The sequence below is a fragment of the Hyla sarda genome, unplaced genomic scaffold (assembly GCF_029499605.1).
Source record: "Hyla sarda isolate aHylSar1 unplaced genomic scaffold, aHylSar1.hap1 scaffold_2627, whole genome shotgun sequence".
Classification (NCBI taxonomy): Eukaryota; Metazoa; Chordata; class Amphibia; order Anura; family Hylidae; genus Hyla; species Hyla sarda.
This window is the reverse complement of record NW_026609318.1, coordinates 15,001-33,072: the sequence shown is the minus strand read 5'-3', so window position 1 is coordinate 33,072 and position 18,072 is coordinate 15,001. Positions and strand designations below refer to the sequence as shown.

The 18,072-nt window shown below is 42.8% G+C and overlaps 1 protein-coding gene across 1 annotated transcript; it reads right to left on the bottom strand.

The window, feature by feature from the left end:
- Nucleotides 1-5,724: 5,724 nt before the first annotated feature.
- Nucleotides 5,725-10,607, bottom strand: LOC130324301 (polycomb protein SUZ12-like). The gene is made up of 5 exons (XM_056553239.1): nucleotides 10,539-10,607; nucleotides 6,460-6,524; nucleotides 6,071-6,139; nucleotides 5,937-5,986; nucleotides 5,725-5,863 (listed from the first exon to the last, which is right to left on the bottom strand). Exons 2-5 carry the CDS (start codon nucleotides 6,492-6,494, stop codon nucleotides 5,760-5,762), a joined length of 258 nt encoding a protein of 85 aa, XP_056409214.1. The 5' UTR covers nucleotides 6,495-6,524; nucleotides 10,539-10,607; the 3' UTR covers nucleotides 5,725-5,759.
- Nucleotides 10,608-18,072: the final 7,465 nt, after the last annotated feature.

Genomic DNA, 18,072 nt, shown 5'->3' with positions numbered 1-18,072 from the left:
AGATGTTGCAAAACTGCAACTCCCAGCATGCCCAGACAGCCAAAGACTTTTGAAACTCCTAGAAGCTGCAGTGACGATCACTTAACGGCGATCTTCACTGCAGCATCTGACACCGCCGCACCAACTGCCTGCTGCCTGTCCCCGCGTGATCCCAGGTAACTGCCAACATCTTCCCCCACTCTGCCCTGACATCCAGAGACGGGCAGAGCAAATGTAGTTAACATTCAGCCCCGCCCTGCGATTCGCTGATCAGTCCTAATCGGCCAATCGCAGGGGACACCCCTGCCACTTCACTCCCATCATCCCTATTTGCCAGGCTATTGGGTCATCAGAGACCCGATCAACCCGGAATCACCGCAAGTTGTCGATTTGAATTGATTGGCGATTGCAGACATGGAGGGGTTACACACACACTCCATTCTTTTCTACACAATGAATAGTATATTGGTTAAATATCCATGACCAGAAGCCCCGTATTCTGGATTTATTTCCAGACACCGTGGGTATAGGTGGGTAGCGCAGGTCTTTATTTGTGACTAGTCTGAAAAGAGCCTCTCATATCTATATACATTTATGCTCATATACATCACCTCTAGGTCAGGAGCAGTCACATATATACCTCTAGGTCAGGAGCAGTCACATATATACGTCTAGGTCAGGAGCAGTCACATATACACATCTCTCTAGGTCAGGAGCAGTCACATATATACATCACCTCTAGGTCAGGAGCAGTCACATATATACATCACCTCTAGGTCAGGAGCAGTCACATATATACATCTCTCTAGGTCAGGAGCAGTCACATATATACATCACCTCTAGGTCAGGAGCAGTCACATATATACATCACCTCTAGGTCAGGAGCAGTCACATATATACATCACCTCTAGGTCAGGAGCAGTCACATATATACATCACCTCTAGGTCAGGAGCAGTCACATATATACGTCTAGGTCAGGAGCAGTCACATATATACATCTCTCTAGGTCAGGAGCAGTCACATATATACATCACCTCTAGGTCAGGAGCAGTCACATATATACCTCTAGGTCAGGAGCAGTCACATATATACCTCTAGGTCAGGAGCAGTCACATATACACATCTCTCTAGGTCAGGAGCAGTCACATATATACCTCTAGGTCAGGAGCAGTCACATATATACCTCTAGGTCAGGAGCAGTCACATATATACGTCTAGGTCAGGAGCAGTCACATATACACATCTCTCTAGGTCAGGAGCAGTCACATATATACATCACCTCTAGGTCAGGAGCAGTCACATATATACGTCTAGGTCAGGAGCAGTCACATATATACATCTCTCTAGGTCAGGAGCAGTCACATATATACATCACCTCTAGGTCAGGAGCAGTCACATATATACGTTTAGGTCAGGAGCAGTCACATATATACCTCTAGGTCAGGAGCAGTCACATATACACATCTCTCTAGGTCAGGAGCAGTCACATATATACCTCTAGGTCAGGAGCAGTCACATATATACGTCTAGGTCAGGAGCAGTCACATATACACATCTCTCTAGGTCAGGAGCAGTCACATATATACATCACCTCTAGGTCAGGAGCAGTCACATATATACCTCTAGGTCAGGAGCAGTCACATATATACGTCTAGGTCAGGAGCAGTCACATATACACATCTCTCTAGGTCAGGAGCAGTCACATATATACATCACCTCTAGGTCAGGAGCAGTCACATATATACGTCTAGGTCAGGAGCAGTCACATATATACGTCTAGGTCAGGAGCAGTCACATATACTCATCTCTCTAGGTCAGGAGCAGTCACATATATACGTCTAGGTCAGGAGCAGTCACATATATACATCTCTAGGTCAGGAGCAGTCACATATATACATCACCTCTAGGTCAGGAGCAGTCACATATATACCTCTAGGTCAGGAGCAGTCACATATATACGTCTAGGTCAGGAGCAGTCACATATACACATCTCTCTAGGTCAGGAGCAGTCACATATATACATCACCTCTAGGTCAGGAGCAGTCACATATACACATCTCTCTAGGTCAGGAGCAGTCACATATATACGTCTAGGTCAGGAGCAGTCACATATATACATCTCTCTAGGTCAGGAGCAGTCACATATATACATCACCTCTAGGTCAGGAGCAGTCACATATATACCTCTAGGTCAGGAGCAGTCACATATATACGTCTAGGTCAGGAGCAGTCACATATACACATCTCTCTAGGTCAGGAGCAGTCACATATATACATCACCTCTAGGTCAGGAGCAGTCACATATACACATCTCTCTAGGTCAGGAGCAGTCACATATATACGTCTAGGTCAGGAGCAGTCACATATATACATCACCTCTAGGTCAGGAGCAGTCACATATATACTTCTAGGTCAGGAGCAGTCCCAAATATATACATCACCTCTAGGTCAGGAGCAGTCACATATATACCTCTAGGTCAGGAGTAGTCACATATATACATCTCTCTAGGTCAGGAGCAGTCACATATATTCATCTCTCTAGGTCAGGAGCAGTCACATATATACATCTCTCTAGGTCCGGAGAAGTCACATATATACACCTCTCTAGGTCCGGAGCAGTCACATATATACACCTCTCTAGGTCCGGAGCAGTCACATATATACACATCTCTCTAGGTCAGGAGCAGTCACATATATACACATCTCTCTAGGTCCGGAGCAGTCACATATATACACATCTCTCTAGGTCCGGAGCAGTCACATATATACATCTCTCTAGGTCCGGAGCAGTCACATATATACATCTCTCTAGGTCCGGAGCAGTCACATATATACACCTCTCTAGGTCAGGAGCAGTCACATATATACATCTCTCTAGGTCAGGAGCAGTCACATATATACACCTCTCTAGGTCCGGAGCAGTCACATATATACACCTCTCTAGGTCCGGAGCAGTCACATATATACACCTCTCTAGGTCAGGAGCAGTCACATATATACATCTCTCTAGGTCCGGAGCAGTCACATATATACATCTCTCTAGGTCCGGAGCAGTCACATATATACATCTCTCTAGGTCAGGAGCAGTCACATATATACATCTCTCTAGGTCAGGAGCAGTCACATATATACACCTCTCTAGGTCCGGAGCAGTCACATATATACATCTCTCTAGGTCCGGAGCAGTCACATATATACATCTCTCTAGGTCAGGAGCAGTCACATATATACACCTCTCTAGGTCCGGAGCAGTCACATATATACACCTCTCTAGGTCAGGAGCAGTCACATATATACACCTCTCTAGGTCAGGAGCAGTCACATATATACATCTCTCTAGGTCAGGAGCAGTCACATATATACATCTCTCTAGGTCAGGAGCAGTCACATATATACATCTCTCTAGGTCAGGAGCAGTCACATATATACATCTCTCTAGGTCAGGAGCAGTCACATATATACACCTCTCTAGGTCAGGAGCAGTCACATATATACACCTCTCTAGGTCCGGAGCAGTCACATATATACACCTCTCTAGGTCCGGAGCAGTCACATATATACATCTCTCTAGGTCAGAAGCAGTCACATATATACATCTCTCTAGGTCAGGAGCAGTCACATATATACATCTCTCTAGGTCAGGAGCAGTCACATATATACATCTCTCTAGGTCCGGAGCAGTCACATATATACATCTCTCTAGGTCAGGAGCAGTCACATATATACACCTCTCTAGGTCCGGAGCAGTCACATATATACATCTCTCTAGGTCAGGAGCAGTCACATATAAACACCTCTCTAGGTCAGGAGCAGTCACATATATACATCTCTCTAGGTCAGGAGCAGTCACATATATACACCTCTCTAGGTCCGGAGCAGTCACATATATACATCTCTCTAGGTCCGGAGCAGTCACATATATACACCTCTCTAGGTCAGGAGCAGTCACATATATACATCTCTCTAGGTCAGGAGCAGTCACATATATACACCTCTCTAGGTCCGGAGCAGTCACATATATACATCTCTCTAGGTCCGGAGCAGTCACATATATACATCTCTCTAGGTCCGGAGCAGTCACATATATACATCTCTCTAGGTCCGGAGCAGTCACATATATACATCTCTCTAGGTCCGGAGCAGTCACATATATACATCTCTCTAGGTCCGGAGCAGTCACATATATACATCTCTCTAGGTCAGGAGCAGTCACATATATACATCACCTCTAGGTCAGGAGCAGTCACATATATACTTCTAGGTCAGGAGCAGTCCCAAATATATACATCACCTCTAGGTCAGGAGCAGTCACATATATACCTCTAGGTCAGGAGTAGTCACATATATACATCTCTCTAGGTCAGGAGCAGTCACATATATACATCTCTCTAGGTCAGGAGCAGTCACATATATACGTCTAGGTCAGGAGCAGTCACATATATACGTCTAGGTCAGGAGCAGTCACATATATACATCTCTCTAGGTCAGGAGCAGTCACATATATACATCTCTCTAGGTCCGGAGCAGTCACATATATACACCTCTCTAGGTCCGGAGCAGTCACATATATACACCTCTCTAGGTCCGGAGCAGTCACATATATACACCTCTCTAGGTCCGGAGCAGTCACATATATACACCTCTCTAGGTCCGGAGCAGTCACATATACACACCTCTCTAGGTCCGGAGCAGTCACATATATACACATCTCTCTAGGTCCGGAGCAGTCACATATATACACATCTCTCTAGGTCAGGAGCAGTCACATATATACACATCTCTCTAGGTCCGGAGCAGTCACATATATACACATCTCTCTAGGTCCGGAGCAGTCACATATATACATCTCTCTAGGTCCGGAGCAGTCACATATACATCTCTCTAGGTCCGGAGCAGTCACATATATACATCTCTCTAGGTCAGGAGCAGTCACATATATACACCTCTCTAGGACAGGAGCAGTCACATATATACATCTCTCTAGGTCAGGAGCAGTCACATATATACATCTCTCTAGGTCCGGAGCAGTCACATATATACACCTCTCTAGGTCAGGAGCAGTCACATATATACATCTCTCTAGGTCCGGAGCAGTCACATATATACATCTCTCTAGGTCAGGAGCAGTCACATATATACATCTCTCTAGGTCCGGAGCAGTCACATATATACATCTCTCTAGGTCAGGAGCAGTCACATATATACATCTCTCTAGGTCCGGAGCAGTCACATATATACACCTCTCTAGGTCAGGAGCAGTCACATATATACATCTCTCTAGGTCAGGAGCAGTCACATATATACATCTCTCTAGGTCCGGAGCAGTCACATATATACATCTCTCTAGGTCCGGAGCAGTCACATATATACATCTCTCTAGGTCAGGAGCAGTCACATATATAACACCTCTCTAGGTCAGGAGCAGTCACATATATACATCTCTCTAGGTCCGGAGCAGTCACATATATACATCTCTCTAGGTCAGGAGCAGTCACATATATACATCTCTCTAGGTCAGGAGCAGTCACATATATACACCTCTCTAGGTCAGGAGCAGTCACATATATACACCTCTCTAGGTCCGGAGCAGTCACATATATACATCTCTCTAGGTCCGGAGCAGTCACATATATACATCTCTCTAGGTCCGGAGCAGTCACATATATACACATCTCTCTAGGTCAGGAGCAGTCACATATATACACATCTCTCTAGGTCAGGAGCAGTCACATATATACACATCTCTCTAGGTCCGGAGCAGTCACATATATACATCTCTCTAGGTCAGGGTGCTTACCTTGCGTTTCTTGTGGCACACCTTTACAAGCAGAACCTCCAGGGTTACAGAGTTTTGATCATTCTCAGAGTTTGGAGCGGGCTTATCTGAGGAGAAGACAAAAACAGTCAGCCCCACACCGGAAGCCTTGTCTTCTGCAGATGCTGATATGGCACTTACCACTTTTATGGAAGAAGCCAGTAAACGTGAGCTGCAGATGGGCCGATAGACTGCAGAGGATAGAATAGTGTGTGAGGGGTCATGCTAAATGCTACACCTATACAGAGCCCTATTATACCCAGCCACAGGATTACCTGTCCGTCTCATGCTCGCCCCTCATCTTCTCCACCTTTGACAGCAGGTCATTCACCTTAAAAGTCTTCCTGCAGGAAGAAAACCATCCCTATCACTTACACAGTAGTAGACGTGAGCAGCAGGCCAGGGTTACTTCTCAGGAGTAATTGTTTACTAAAAGCAGAGAGTGGTAAGGAACTGAATGGAAGTGTAATATAAAGGTGGACCCCATGTCAAGATATACGGCCCTGCGGCAGGAACTAGGAAAAAGCTGCAGGCACATATGGAGGTCTTATATAAGCTCAGGAGGGATATTGTGTGACACGAGAGAGTTGTATCCCACCGTATGTAAGAAGATAGCGCCTGCAGCAGAAGGTGAGGAGTCACAACAAGGGACAGTGGACCTTACCTTCTGGCGTTTGATCGTGAGTTACGGTGAGACATGTAAGTGAGTGTCCGATGCAAGAAGATAGGCTGCGGGGAGAAAAATGTACAAGTTTACTAAACAGGAGGGTACACATTCCAGGGATCCATAACATGACTGTATATAGATCCTATAACAGTGCACAGAGGGTCAGGGGGGGGGGGGGGGGGGCAGATAGAGACCGGCAAGAAAAGGGGGGGCAGGACAGATAGGAGAGGTCGGGAGAGGACAGGACAGATAGGAGAGGTCGGGGGGACAGGACAGATAGAGGTCGGGGGGACAGGATAGATAGGAGAGGTCAGGACAGGACAGGTCAGGACAGGATAGATAGGAGAGGACAGGACAGGTCAGGACAGGATAGATAGGAGAGGTCAGGACAGGACAGGATAGATAGGAGAGGTCAGGACAGATAGGAGAGGTCAGGACAGGATAGATAGGAGAGGACAGGACAGGACAGGATAGATAGGAGAGGTCAGGACAGGACAGGTCAGGACAGGATAGATAGGAGAGGACAGGACAGGTCAGGACAGGATAGATAGGAGAGGTCAGGACAGGACAGGTCAGGACAGGATAGATAGGAGAGGACAGGACAGGTCAGGACAGGATAGATAGGAGAGGTCAGGACAGGACAGGATAGATAGGAGAGGTCAGGACAGATAGGAGAGGTCAGGACAGGATAGATAGGAGAGGACAGGACAGGACAGGATAGATAGGAGAGGTCAGGAGGACAGGATAGATAGGAGAGGTCAGGAGGACAGGATAGATAGGAGAGGTCAGGACAGGACAGGATAGATAGGAGAGGTCAGGAGGACAGGATAGATAGGAGAGGTCAGGACAGGACAGGATAGATAGGAGAGGTCAGGACAGGACAGGATAGATAGGAGAGGTCAGGACAGGACAGGATAGATAGGAGAGGTCAGGACAGGACAGGATAGATAGGAGAGGTCAGGAGGACAGAGCAGATGGAAAAGACCAGAAGGAAAGGGACCAATAGAGGGGCAAGAGCCCCCATTCCCAGTATATGGGAGATCAGCACAGAACAGCAGCGGGAAGCCCCCAACTTACTGCAGATCCACCATCGGGACCAAGCAAAGCGGGGCAAGAGGGTAACGCACAGCAAAGCGGGGCAAGAGGTTAACGCACAGCAAAGCGGGGCAAGAGGTTAACGCACAGCAAAGCGGGGCAAGAGGGTAACGCACAGCAAAGCGGGGCAAGAGGGTAACGCACAGCAAAGCGGGGCAAGAGGGTAACGCACAGCAAAGCGGGGCAAGAGGGTAACGCACAGCAAAGCGGGGCAAGAGGGTAACGCACAGCAAAGCGGGGCAAGAGGGTAACGCACAGCAAAGCGGGGCAAGAGGGTAACGCACAGCAAAGCGGGGCAAGAGGTTAACGCACAGCAAAGCGGGGCAAGAGGTTAACGCACAGCAAAGCGGGGCAAGAGGTTAACGCACAGCAAAGCGGGGCAAGAGGTTAACGCACAGCAAAGCGGGGCAAGAGGGTAACGCACAGCAAAGCGGGGCAAGAGGGTAACGCACAGCAAAGCGGGGCAAGAGGGTAACGCACAGCAAAGCGGGGCAAGAGGGTAACGCACAGCAAAGCGGGGCAAGAGGGTAACGCACAGCAAAGCGGGGCAAGAGGGTAACGCACAGCAAAGCGGGGCAAGAGGGTAACGCACAGCAAAGCGGGGCAAGAGGGTAACGCACAGCAAAGCGGGGCAAGAGGGTAACGCACAGCAAAGCGGGGCAAGAGGGTAACGCACAGCAAAGCGGGGCAAGAGGGTAACGCACAGCAAAGCGGGGCAAGAGGGTAACGCACAGCAAAGCGGGGCAAGAGGGTAACGCACAGCAAAGCGGGGCAAGAGGGTAACGCACAGCAAAGCGGGGCAAGAGGGTAACGCACAGCAAAGCGGGGCAAGAGGGTAACGCACAGCAAAGCGGGGCAAGAGGGTAACGCACAGCAAAGCGGGGCAAGAGGGTAACGCACAGCAAAGCGGGGCAAGAGGGTAACGCACAGCAAAGCGGGGCAAGAGAGTAACGCACAGCAAAGCGGGGCAAGAGGGTAACGCACAGCAAAGCGGGGCAAGAGGGTAACGCACAGCAAAGCGGGGCAAGAGGGTAACGCACAGCAAAGCGGGGCAAGAGGGTAACGCACAGCAAAGCGGGGCAAGAGGGTAACGCACAGCCAAGCGGGGCAAGAGGGTAACGCACAGCCAAGCGGGGCAAGAGGGTAACGCACAGCCAAGCGGGGCAAGAGGGTAACGCACAGCCAAGCGGGGCAAGAGGGTAACGCACAGCCAAGCGGGGCAAGAGGGTAACGCACAGCAAAGCGGGGCAAGAGGGTAACGCACAGCAAAGCGGGGCAAGAGGGTAACGCACAGCAAAGCGGGGCAAGAGGGTAACGCACAGCAAAGCGGGGCAAGAGGGTAACGCACAGCAAAGCGGGGCAAGAGGGTAACGCACAGCAAAGCGGGGCAAGAGGGTAACGCACAGCAAAGCGGGGCAAGAGGGTAACGCACAGCAAAGCGGGGCAAGAGGGTAACGCACAGCAAAGCGGGGCAAGAGGGTAACGCACAGCAAAGCGGGGCAAGAGGGTAACGCACAGCAAAGCGGGGCAAGAGGGTAACGCACAGAAAAACCGGGGCAAGAGGGTAACGCACAGAAAAACCGGGGCAAGAGGGTAACGCACAGAAAAACCGGGGCAAGAGGGTAACGCACAGAAAAACCGGGGCAAGAGGGTAACGCACAGAAAAACCGGGGCAAGAGGGTAACGCACAGAAAAACCGGGGCAAGAGGGTAACGCACAGAAAAACCGGGGCAAGAGGGTAACGCACAGAAAAACCGGGGCAAGAGGGTAACGCACAGAAAAACCGGGGCAAGAGGGTAACGCACAGCAAACCGGGGCAAGAGGGTAACGCACAGCAAACCGGGGCAAGAGGGTAACGCACAGCAAACCGGGGCAAGAGGGTAACGCAGAGCAAACCGGGGCAAGAGGGTAACGCACAGAAAAACCGGGGCAAGAGGGTAACGCACAGAAAAACCGGGGCAAGAGGGTAACGCACAGAAAAACCGGGGCAAGAGGGTAACGCACAGAAAAACTGGGGCAAGAGGGTAACGCACAGCAAACCGGGGCAAGTGTAAGAGGGTAACTCACTGCAAACCGGGGCAAGTGTAAGAGGGTAACGCACAGCAAACAGGGGCAAGTGTAAGAGGGTAACGCACAGCAAACCGGGGCAAGTGTAAGAGGGTAACGCACAGCAAACCGGGGCAAGTGTAAGAGGGTAACGCACAGCAAACCGGGGCAAGTGTAAGAGGGTAACGCACAGCAAACCGGGGCAAGTGTAAGAGGGTAACACACAGCAAACCAGGGCAAGTGTAATAGGGTAACGCACAGCAAACAGGGGCAAGTGTAAGAGGGTAACGCACAGTAAACCGGGGCAAGTGTAAGAGGGTAACGCACAGCAAACCGGGGCAAGTGTAAGAGGGTAACGCACAGCAAACCGGGGCAAGTGTAAGAGGGTAACTCACTGCAAACCGGGGCAAGTGTAAGAGGGTAACGCACAGCAAACCGGGGCAAGTGTAAGAGGGTAACGCACAGCAAACCGGGGCAAGTGTAAGAGGGTAACGCACAGCAAACCGGGCAAGTGTAAGAGGGTAACGCACAGCAAACAGGGGCAAGTGTAAGAGGGTAACGCACAGCAAACCGGGCAAGTGTAATAGGGTAACGCACAGCAAACAGGGGCAAGTGTAAGAGGGTAACGCACAGCAAACAGGGGCAAGTGTAATAGGGTAACGCACAGCAAACAGGGGCAAGTGTAAGAGGGTAACGCACAGTAAACCGGGCAAGTGTAAGAGGGTAACACACAGCAAACAGGGGCAAGTGTAATAGGGTAACGCACAGCAAACAGGGGCAAGTGTAAGAGGGTAACGCACAGTAAACCGGGCAAGTGTAAGAGGGTAACACACAGCAAACAGGGGCAAGTGTAAGAGGGTAACGCACAGCAAACAGGGGCAAGTGTAAGAGGGTAACGCACAGCAAACCGGGGCAAGTGTAAGAGGGTAACTCACTGCGATCAGATTCCTGGTCCTCAGAAACCGATAGATCTGGGTGGGTTCTGGAGAAAGAGAACAATGTGAGAATTATCTAAGGACCCCCCCCAATCAAACCAAAAACACCTTCCGAGGCCAACACAGCCCGACATTCCGCCTACCTACCTACCCCCACCCCCACATCACGCCGCCTACCTACCCCCACCCCCACATCACGCCGCCTACCTACCCCCAGCCCCACATCACGCCGCCTACCTACCCCCACCCCCACATCACGCCGCCTACCTACCCCCACCCCCACATCACGCCGCCTACCTACCCCCACCCCCACATCCTCCATATCACGCCGCCTACCTACCCAACCCCCTCCTCCATATCACGCCGCCTACCTACCCCCCCCCCTCCTCCATATCACGCCGCCTACCTACCCCCCCTCCATATCACGCCGCCTACCTACCTACCCCCCCCCCTCCGCCATATCACTACGCCTAACTACCCGCCCCCCCTCCTCCGTATCACTCCGCCTACACACCCCTCTCCTCCGTATCACACTGCCTACCAACCCCCCCTCCTCCATATCACGCCGCCTACCTACCCCCCCTCCACCATATCACGCCGCCTACCTACCCCCCCTCCTCCATATCACGCCGCCTACCTACCCCCCTTCCTCCATATCACACCGCCTGCCTACCCCCGTATCACAAAACATGTGTTACTGCAATCCTTTCGTGTGAGGAATACTTCATTTTATAGAAAAATCTCAGGGGTAACAACATTTACCACCATGACTGTATATGAGGTACAGTGAGGTCTATATAATGTGTATGTATATATATGAGGTACAGTGAGGTCTATATAATGTGTATATATGAGGTACAGTGAGGTCTATATAATGTGTGTGTGTGTATATATATGAGGTACAGTGAGGTCTATATAATGTGTATATATATATGAGGTACAGTGAGGTCTATATAATGTGTATATATGAGGTACAGTGATGTCTATATAATGTATATATATATGAGGTACAGTGAGGTCTATATAATGTATATATATATGAGGTACAGTGAGGTCTATATAATGTGTATGTATATATATGAGGTACAGTGAGGTCTATATAATGTGTGTGTGTGTATATATATATATATGAGGTACAGTGAGGTCTATATAATGTGTGTATATATATATATGAGGTACAGTGAGGTCTATATAATGTGTATATATATATATGAGGTACAGTGAGGTCTATATAATGTGTATATATATATGAGGTACAGTGAGGTCTATATAATGTGTATATATATATGAGGTACAGTGAGGTCTATATAATGTGTATATATGAGGTACAGTGAGGTCTATATAATGTGTATATATATATATGAGGTACAGTGAGGTCTATATAATGTGTGTATATATATGAGGTACAGTGAGGTCTATATAATGTGTATATATATGAGGTACAGTGAGGTCTATATAATGTGTGTATATATATGAGGTACAGTGGTCTATATAATGTGTATATATATGAGGTACAGTGAGGTCTATATAATGTGTGTATATATGAGGTACAGTGAGGTCTATATAATGTGTGTATATATATATATATATATGAGGTACAGTGAGGTCTATATAATGTGTGTGTATATATATGAGGTACAGTGGTCTATATAATGTGTATATATGAGGTACAGTGAGGTCTATATAATGTGTATATATATGAGGTACAGTGAGGTCTATATAATGGTTATATATGAGGTACAGTGAGGTCTATATAATGTGTGTATATATATATGAGGTACAGTGGTCTATATAATGTGTATATATATGAGGTACAGTGAGGTCTATATAATGTGTATATATGAGGTACAGTGAGGTCTATATAATGTGTATATATATATGAGGTACAGTGAGGTCTATATAATGTGTATATATATATGAGGTACAGTGAGGTCTATATAATGTGTATATATATATGAGGTACAGTGAGGTCTATATAATGTGTGTATATATATATGAGGTACAGTGAGGTCTATATAATGTGTATATATATGAGGTACAGTGAGGTCTATATAATGTGTGTATATATATGAGGTACAGTGAGGTCTATATAATGTGTATATATATGAGGTACAGTGAGGTCTATATAATGTGTGTATATATATATATGAGGTACAGTGAGGTCTATATAATGTGTGTATATATATATATGAGGTACAGTGAGGTCTATATAATGTGTATATATATATATGAGGTACAGTGAGGTCTATATAATGTGTATATATATGAGGTACAGTGAGGTCTATATAATGTGTATATATATATGAGGTACAGTGAGGTCTATATAATGTGTATATATGAGGTACAGTGAGGTCTATATAATGTGTATATATATATATGAGGTACAGTGAGGTCTATATAATGTGTGTATATATATGAGGTACAGTGAGGTCTATATAATGTGTGTATATATATGAGGTACAGTGGTCTATATAATGTGTATATATATGAGGTACAGTGAGGTCTATATATTGTGTATATATGAGGTACAGTGAGGTCTATATAATGTGTGTATATATATATATGAGGTACAGTGAGGTCTATATAATGTGTGTGTATATATATGAGGTACAGTGGTCTATATAATGTGTATATATGAGGTACAGTGAGGTCTATATAATGTGTATATATATGAGGTACAGTGAGGTCTATATAATGGTTATATATGAGGTACAGTGAGGTCTATATAATGTGTGTATATATATATGAGGTACGTCTATATAATGTGTGTATATATATATGAGGTACAGTGGTCTATATAATGTGTATATATATGAGGTACAGTGAGGTCTATATAATGTGTATATATGAGGTACAGTGAGGTCTATATAATGTGTATATATATATGAGGTACAGTGAGGTCTATATAATGTGTATATATATATGAGGTACAGTGAGGTCTATATAATGTGTATATATATATATATGAGGTACAGTGAGGTCTATATAATGTGTGTATATATATATGAGGTACAGTGAGGTCTATATAATGTGTATATATATGAGGTACAGTGAGGTCTATATAATGTGTGTATATATATATGAGGTACAGTGAGGTCTATATAATGTGTATATATATGAGGTACAGTGAGGTCTATATAATGTGTATATATATATATGAGGTACAGTGAGGTCTATATGTGTATATATATATATATATATATGAGGTACAGTGAGGTCTATATAATGTGTATATATATGAGGTACAGTGAGGTCTATATAATGTGTATATATATATATATGAGGTACAGTGAGGTCTGTATAATGTGTATATATATATATATATGAGGTACAGTGAGGTCTATATAATGTGTATATATATATGAGGTACAGTGAGGTCTATATAATGTGTGTGTATATATATGAGGTACAGTGAGGTCTATATAATGTGTATATATGAGGTACAGTGAGGTCTATATAATGTGTGTGTATATATATATATGAGGTACAGTGAGGTCTATATAATGTGTATATATATATGAGGTACAGTGAGGTCTATATAATGTGTATATATATATGAGGTACAGTGAGGTCTATATAGTGTGTGTGTATATATATATGAGGTACAGTGAGGTCTATATAATGTGTATATATATATGAGGTACAGTGAGGTCTATATAATGTGTATATATATATGAGGTACAGTGAGGTCTATATAATGTGTGTATATATATATGAGGTACAGTGAGGTCTATATAATGTGTATATATATGAGGTACAGTGAGGTCTATATAATGTGTGTATATATATGGGGTACAGTGAGGTCTATATAATGTGTGTATATATATGAGGTACAGTGAGGTCTATATAATGTGTGTATATATATGAGGTACAGTGAGGTCTATATAATGTGTATATATATATGAGGTACAGTGAGGTCTATATAATGTGTGTATATATATGAGGTACAGTGAGGTCTATATAATGTGTGTATATATATGAGGTACAGTGAGGTCTATATAATGTGTATATATATGAGGTACAGTGAGGTCTATATAATGTGTATATATATATATATGAGGTACAGTGAGGTCTATATAATGTGTATATATGAGGTACAGTGAGGTCTATATAATGTGTATATATATATGAGGTACAGTGAGGTCTATATAATGTGTGTGTATATATATGAGGTACAGTGAGGTCTATATAATGTATATATATGAGGTACAGTGAGGTCTATATAATGTGTATATATATGAGGTACAGTGAGGTCTATATAATGTGTGTGTATATATATATATGAGGTACAGTGAGGTCTATATAATGTGTGTGTATATATATATGAGGTACAGTGAGGTGTATATAATGTGTGTATATATATATGAGGTACAGTGAGGTCTATATAATGTGTATATATATGAGGTACAGTGAGGTCTATATAATGTGTATATATATGAGGTACAGTGAGGTCTATATAATGTGTATATATGAGGTACAGTGAGGTCTATATAATGTGTGTGTATATATATATGAGGTACAGTGAGGTCTATATAATGTGTATATATATGAGGTACAGTGAGGTCTATATAATGTGTGTATATATATGAGGTACAGTGAGGGTCTATATAATGTGTATTATATATATGAGGTACAGTGAGGTCTATATAATGTGGTATATATATATATGAGGTACAGTGAGGTCTATATAATGTGTGTATATATTATATATGAGGTACAGTGAGGTCTATATAATGTGTATATATATGAGGTACAGTGAGGTCTATATAATGTGTATATATATATGAGGTACAGTGAGGTCTATATAATGTGTGTATATATGAGGTACAGTGAGGTCTATATAATGTGTATATATATGAGGTACAGTGAGGTCTATATAATGTGTATATATATATGAGGTACAGTGAGGTCTATATAATGTGTGTGTATATGAGGTACAGTGAGGTGTATATAATGTGTGTATATATATATAAGGTACAGTGAGGTCTATATAATGTGTGTGTGTGTTTGTGTATATATATATGAGGTACAGTGAGGTCTATATAATGTGTGTATATATATGAGGTACAGTGAGGTCTATATAATGTGTATATATATATGAGGTACAGTGAGGTCTATATAATGTGTGTGTATATATATATGAGGTACAGTGAGGTCTATATAATGTGTGTATTATATATGAGGTACAGTGAGGTCTATATAATGTGTATATATGAGGTACAGTGAGGTCTATATAATGTGTATATAATATGAGGTACAGTGAGGTCTATATAATGTGTGTGTGTATATATATATAGAGGTACAGTGAGGTCTATATAATGTGTGTGTATATATATATATATATATATGAGGTACAGTGAGGTCTATATAATGTGTGTGTGTATATATATATATGAGGTACAGTGAGGTCTATATAATGTGTGTGTGTATATATATATATGAGGTACAGTGAGGTCTATATAATGTGTGTGTATATATATGAGGTACAGTGAGGTGTATATAATGTGTATATATATGAGGTACAGTGAGGTCTATATAATGTGTATATATATATATATGAGGTACAGTGAGGTCTATATAATGTGTATTATATGAGGTACAGTGAGGTCTATATAATGTGTATATATATATGAGGTACAGTGAGGTCTATATAATGTGTATATATATATGAGGTACAGTGAGGTCTATATAATGTGTATATATATATGAGGTACAGTGAGGTCTATATAATGTGTATATATATGAGGTACAGTGAGGTCTATATAATGTGTATATATATGAGGTACAGTGAGGTCTATATAATGTGTATATATGAGGTACAGTGAGGTCTATATAATGTGTATATATATATGAGGTTACAGTGAGGTCTATATAATTGTGTATATATATATGAGGTACAGTGAGGTCTATATAATGTGTATATATGAGGTACAGTGAGGTCTATATAATGTGTGTGTTATTATATATATGAGGTACAGTGAGGTCTATATAATGTGTATATATATATGAGGTACAGTGAGGTGTATATAATGTGTATATATATATGAGGTACAGTGAGGTCTATATAATGTGTATATATGAGGTACAGTGAGGTCTATATAATGTGTATATATATATGAGGTACAGTGAGGTCTATATAATGTGTATATATATGAGGTACAGTGAGGTCTATATAATGTGTGTGTATATATGAGGTACAGTGAGGTCTATATAATGTGTATATATATATATGAGGGTACAGTGAGGTCTATATAATGTGTATATATAAGGTACAGTGAGGTCTATATAATGTGTATATATATATGAGGTACAGTGAGGGTCTATATAATGTGTATATATATATATGAGGTACAGTGAGGTCTATATAATGTGTATATATGAGGTACAGTGAGGTCTATATAATGTGTATATATATATGAGGTACAGTGAGGTCTATATAATGTGTATATATATATATGAGGTACAGTGAGGTCTATATAATGTGTATATATGAGGTACAGTGAGGTCTATATAATGTGTATATATGAGGTACAGTGAGGTCTATATAATGTGTGTATATATATGAGGTACAGTGAGGTCTATATAATGTGTATATATGAGGTACAGTGAGGTCTATATAATGTGTATATATATGAGGTACAGTGAGGTCTATATAATGTGTGTATTATATATGAGGTACAGTGAGGTCTATATAATGTGTATATATGAGGTACAGTGAGGTCTATATAATGTGTATATATGAGGTACAGTGAGGTCTATATAATGTGTATATATGAGGTACAGTGAGGTCTATATAATGTGTATATATATATATATGAGGTACAGTGAGGTCTATATAGTGTGTATATATATGAGGTACAGTGAGGTCTATATAATGTGTATATATATATGAGGTACAGTGAGGTCTATATAATGTGTATATATATATGTATGAGGTACAGTGAGGTCTATATAATGTGTATATATATGAGGTACAGTGAGGTCTATATAATGTGTATATATATGAGGTACAGTGAGGTCTATATAATGTGTATATATATATGAGGTACAGTGAGGTCTATATAATGTGTATAGATATGAGGTACAGTGAGGTCTATATAATGTGGTATATTATATATGAGGTACAGTGAGGTCTATATAATGTGTGTATATATATGAGGTACAGTGAGGTCTATATAATGTGTATATATATGAGGTACAGTGAGGTCTATATAATGTGTGTATATATATGAGGTACATTATATAGACCTCACTGTACCTCATATATATATATATACAAACATTATATAGACCTCACTGTACCTCATATATATATATACACATTATATAGACCTCACTGTACCTCATATATATATACACATTATATAGACCTCACTGTACCTCATATATACACACTATATAGACCTCACTGTACCTCATATATATATATACACACATTATATAGACCTCACTGTACCTCATATATACACATTATATAGACCTCACTGTACCTCATATATACACATTATATAGACCTCACTGTACCTCATATATA

Coding starts and splice junctions, on each gene's coding strand:
- LOC130324301 (XM_056553239.1), bottom strand. CDS start 6,494: ATGTCTCACCGTAACTCACGATCAAACGCCAGAAG. Junction 6,140..6,459: donor TCACGATCAAACGCCAGAAG/GTAAGGTCCACT, acceptor TTCTTCCTGCAG/GAAGACTTTTAAGGTGAATG. Junction 5,987..6,070: donor GGCGAGCATGAGACGGACAG/GTAATCCTGTGG, acceptor TATCCTCTGCAG/TCTATCGGCCCATCTGCAGC.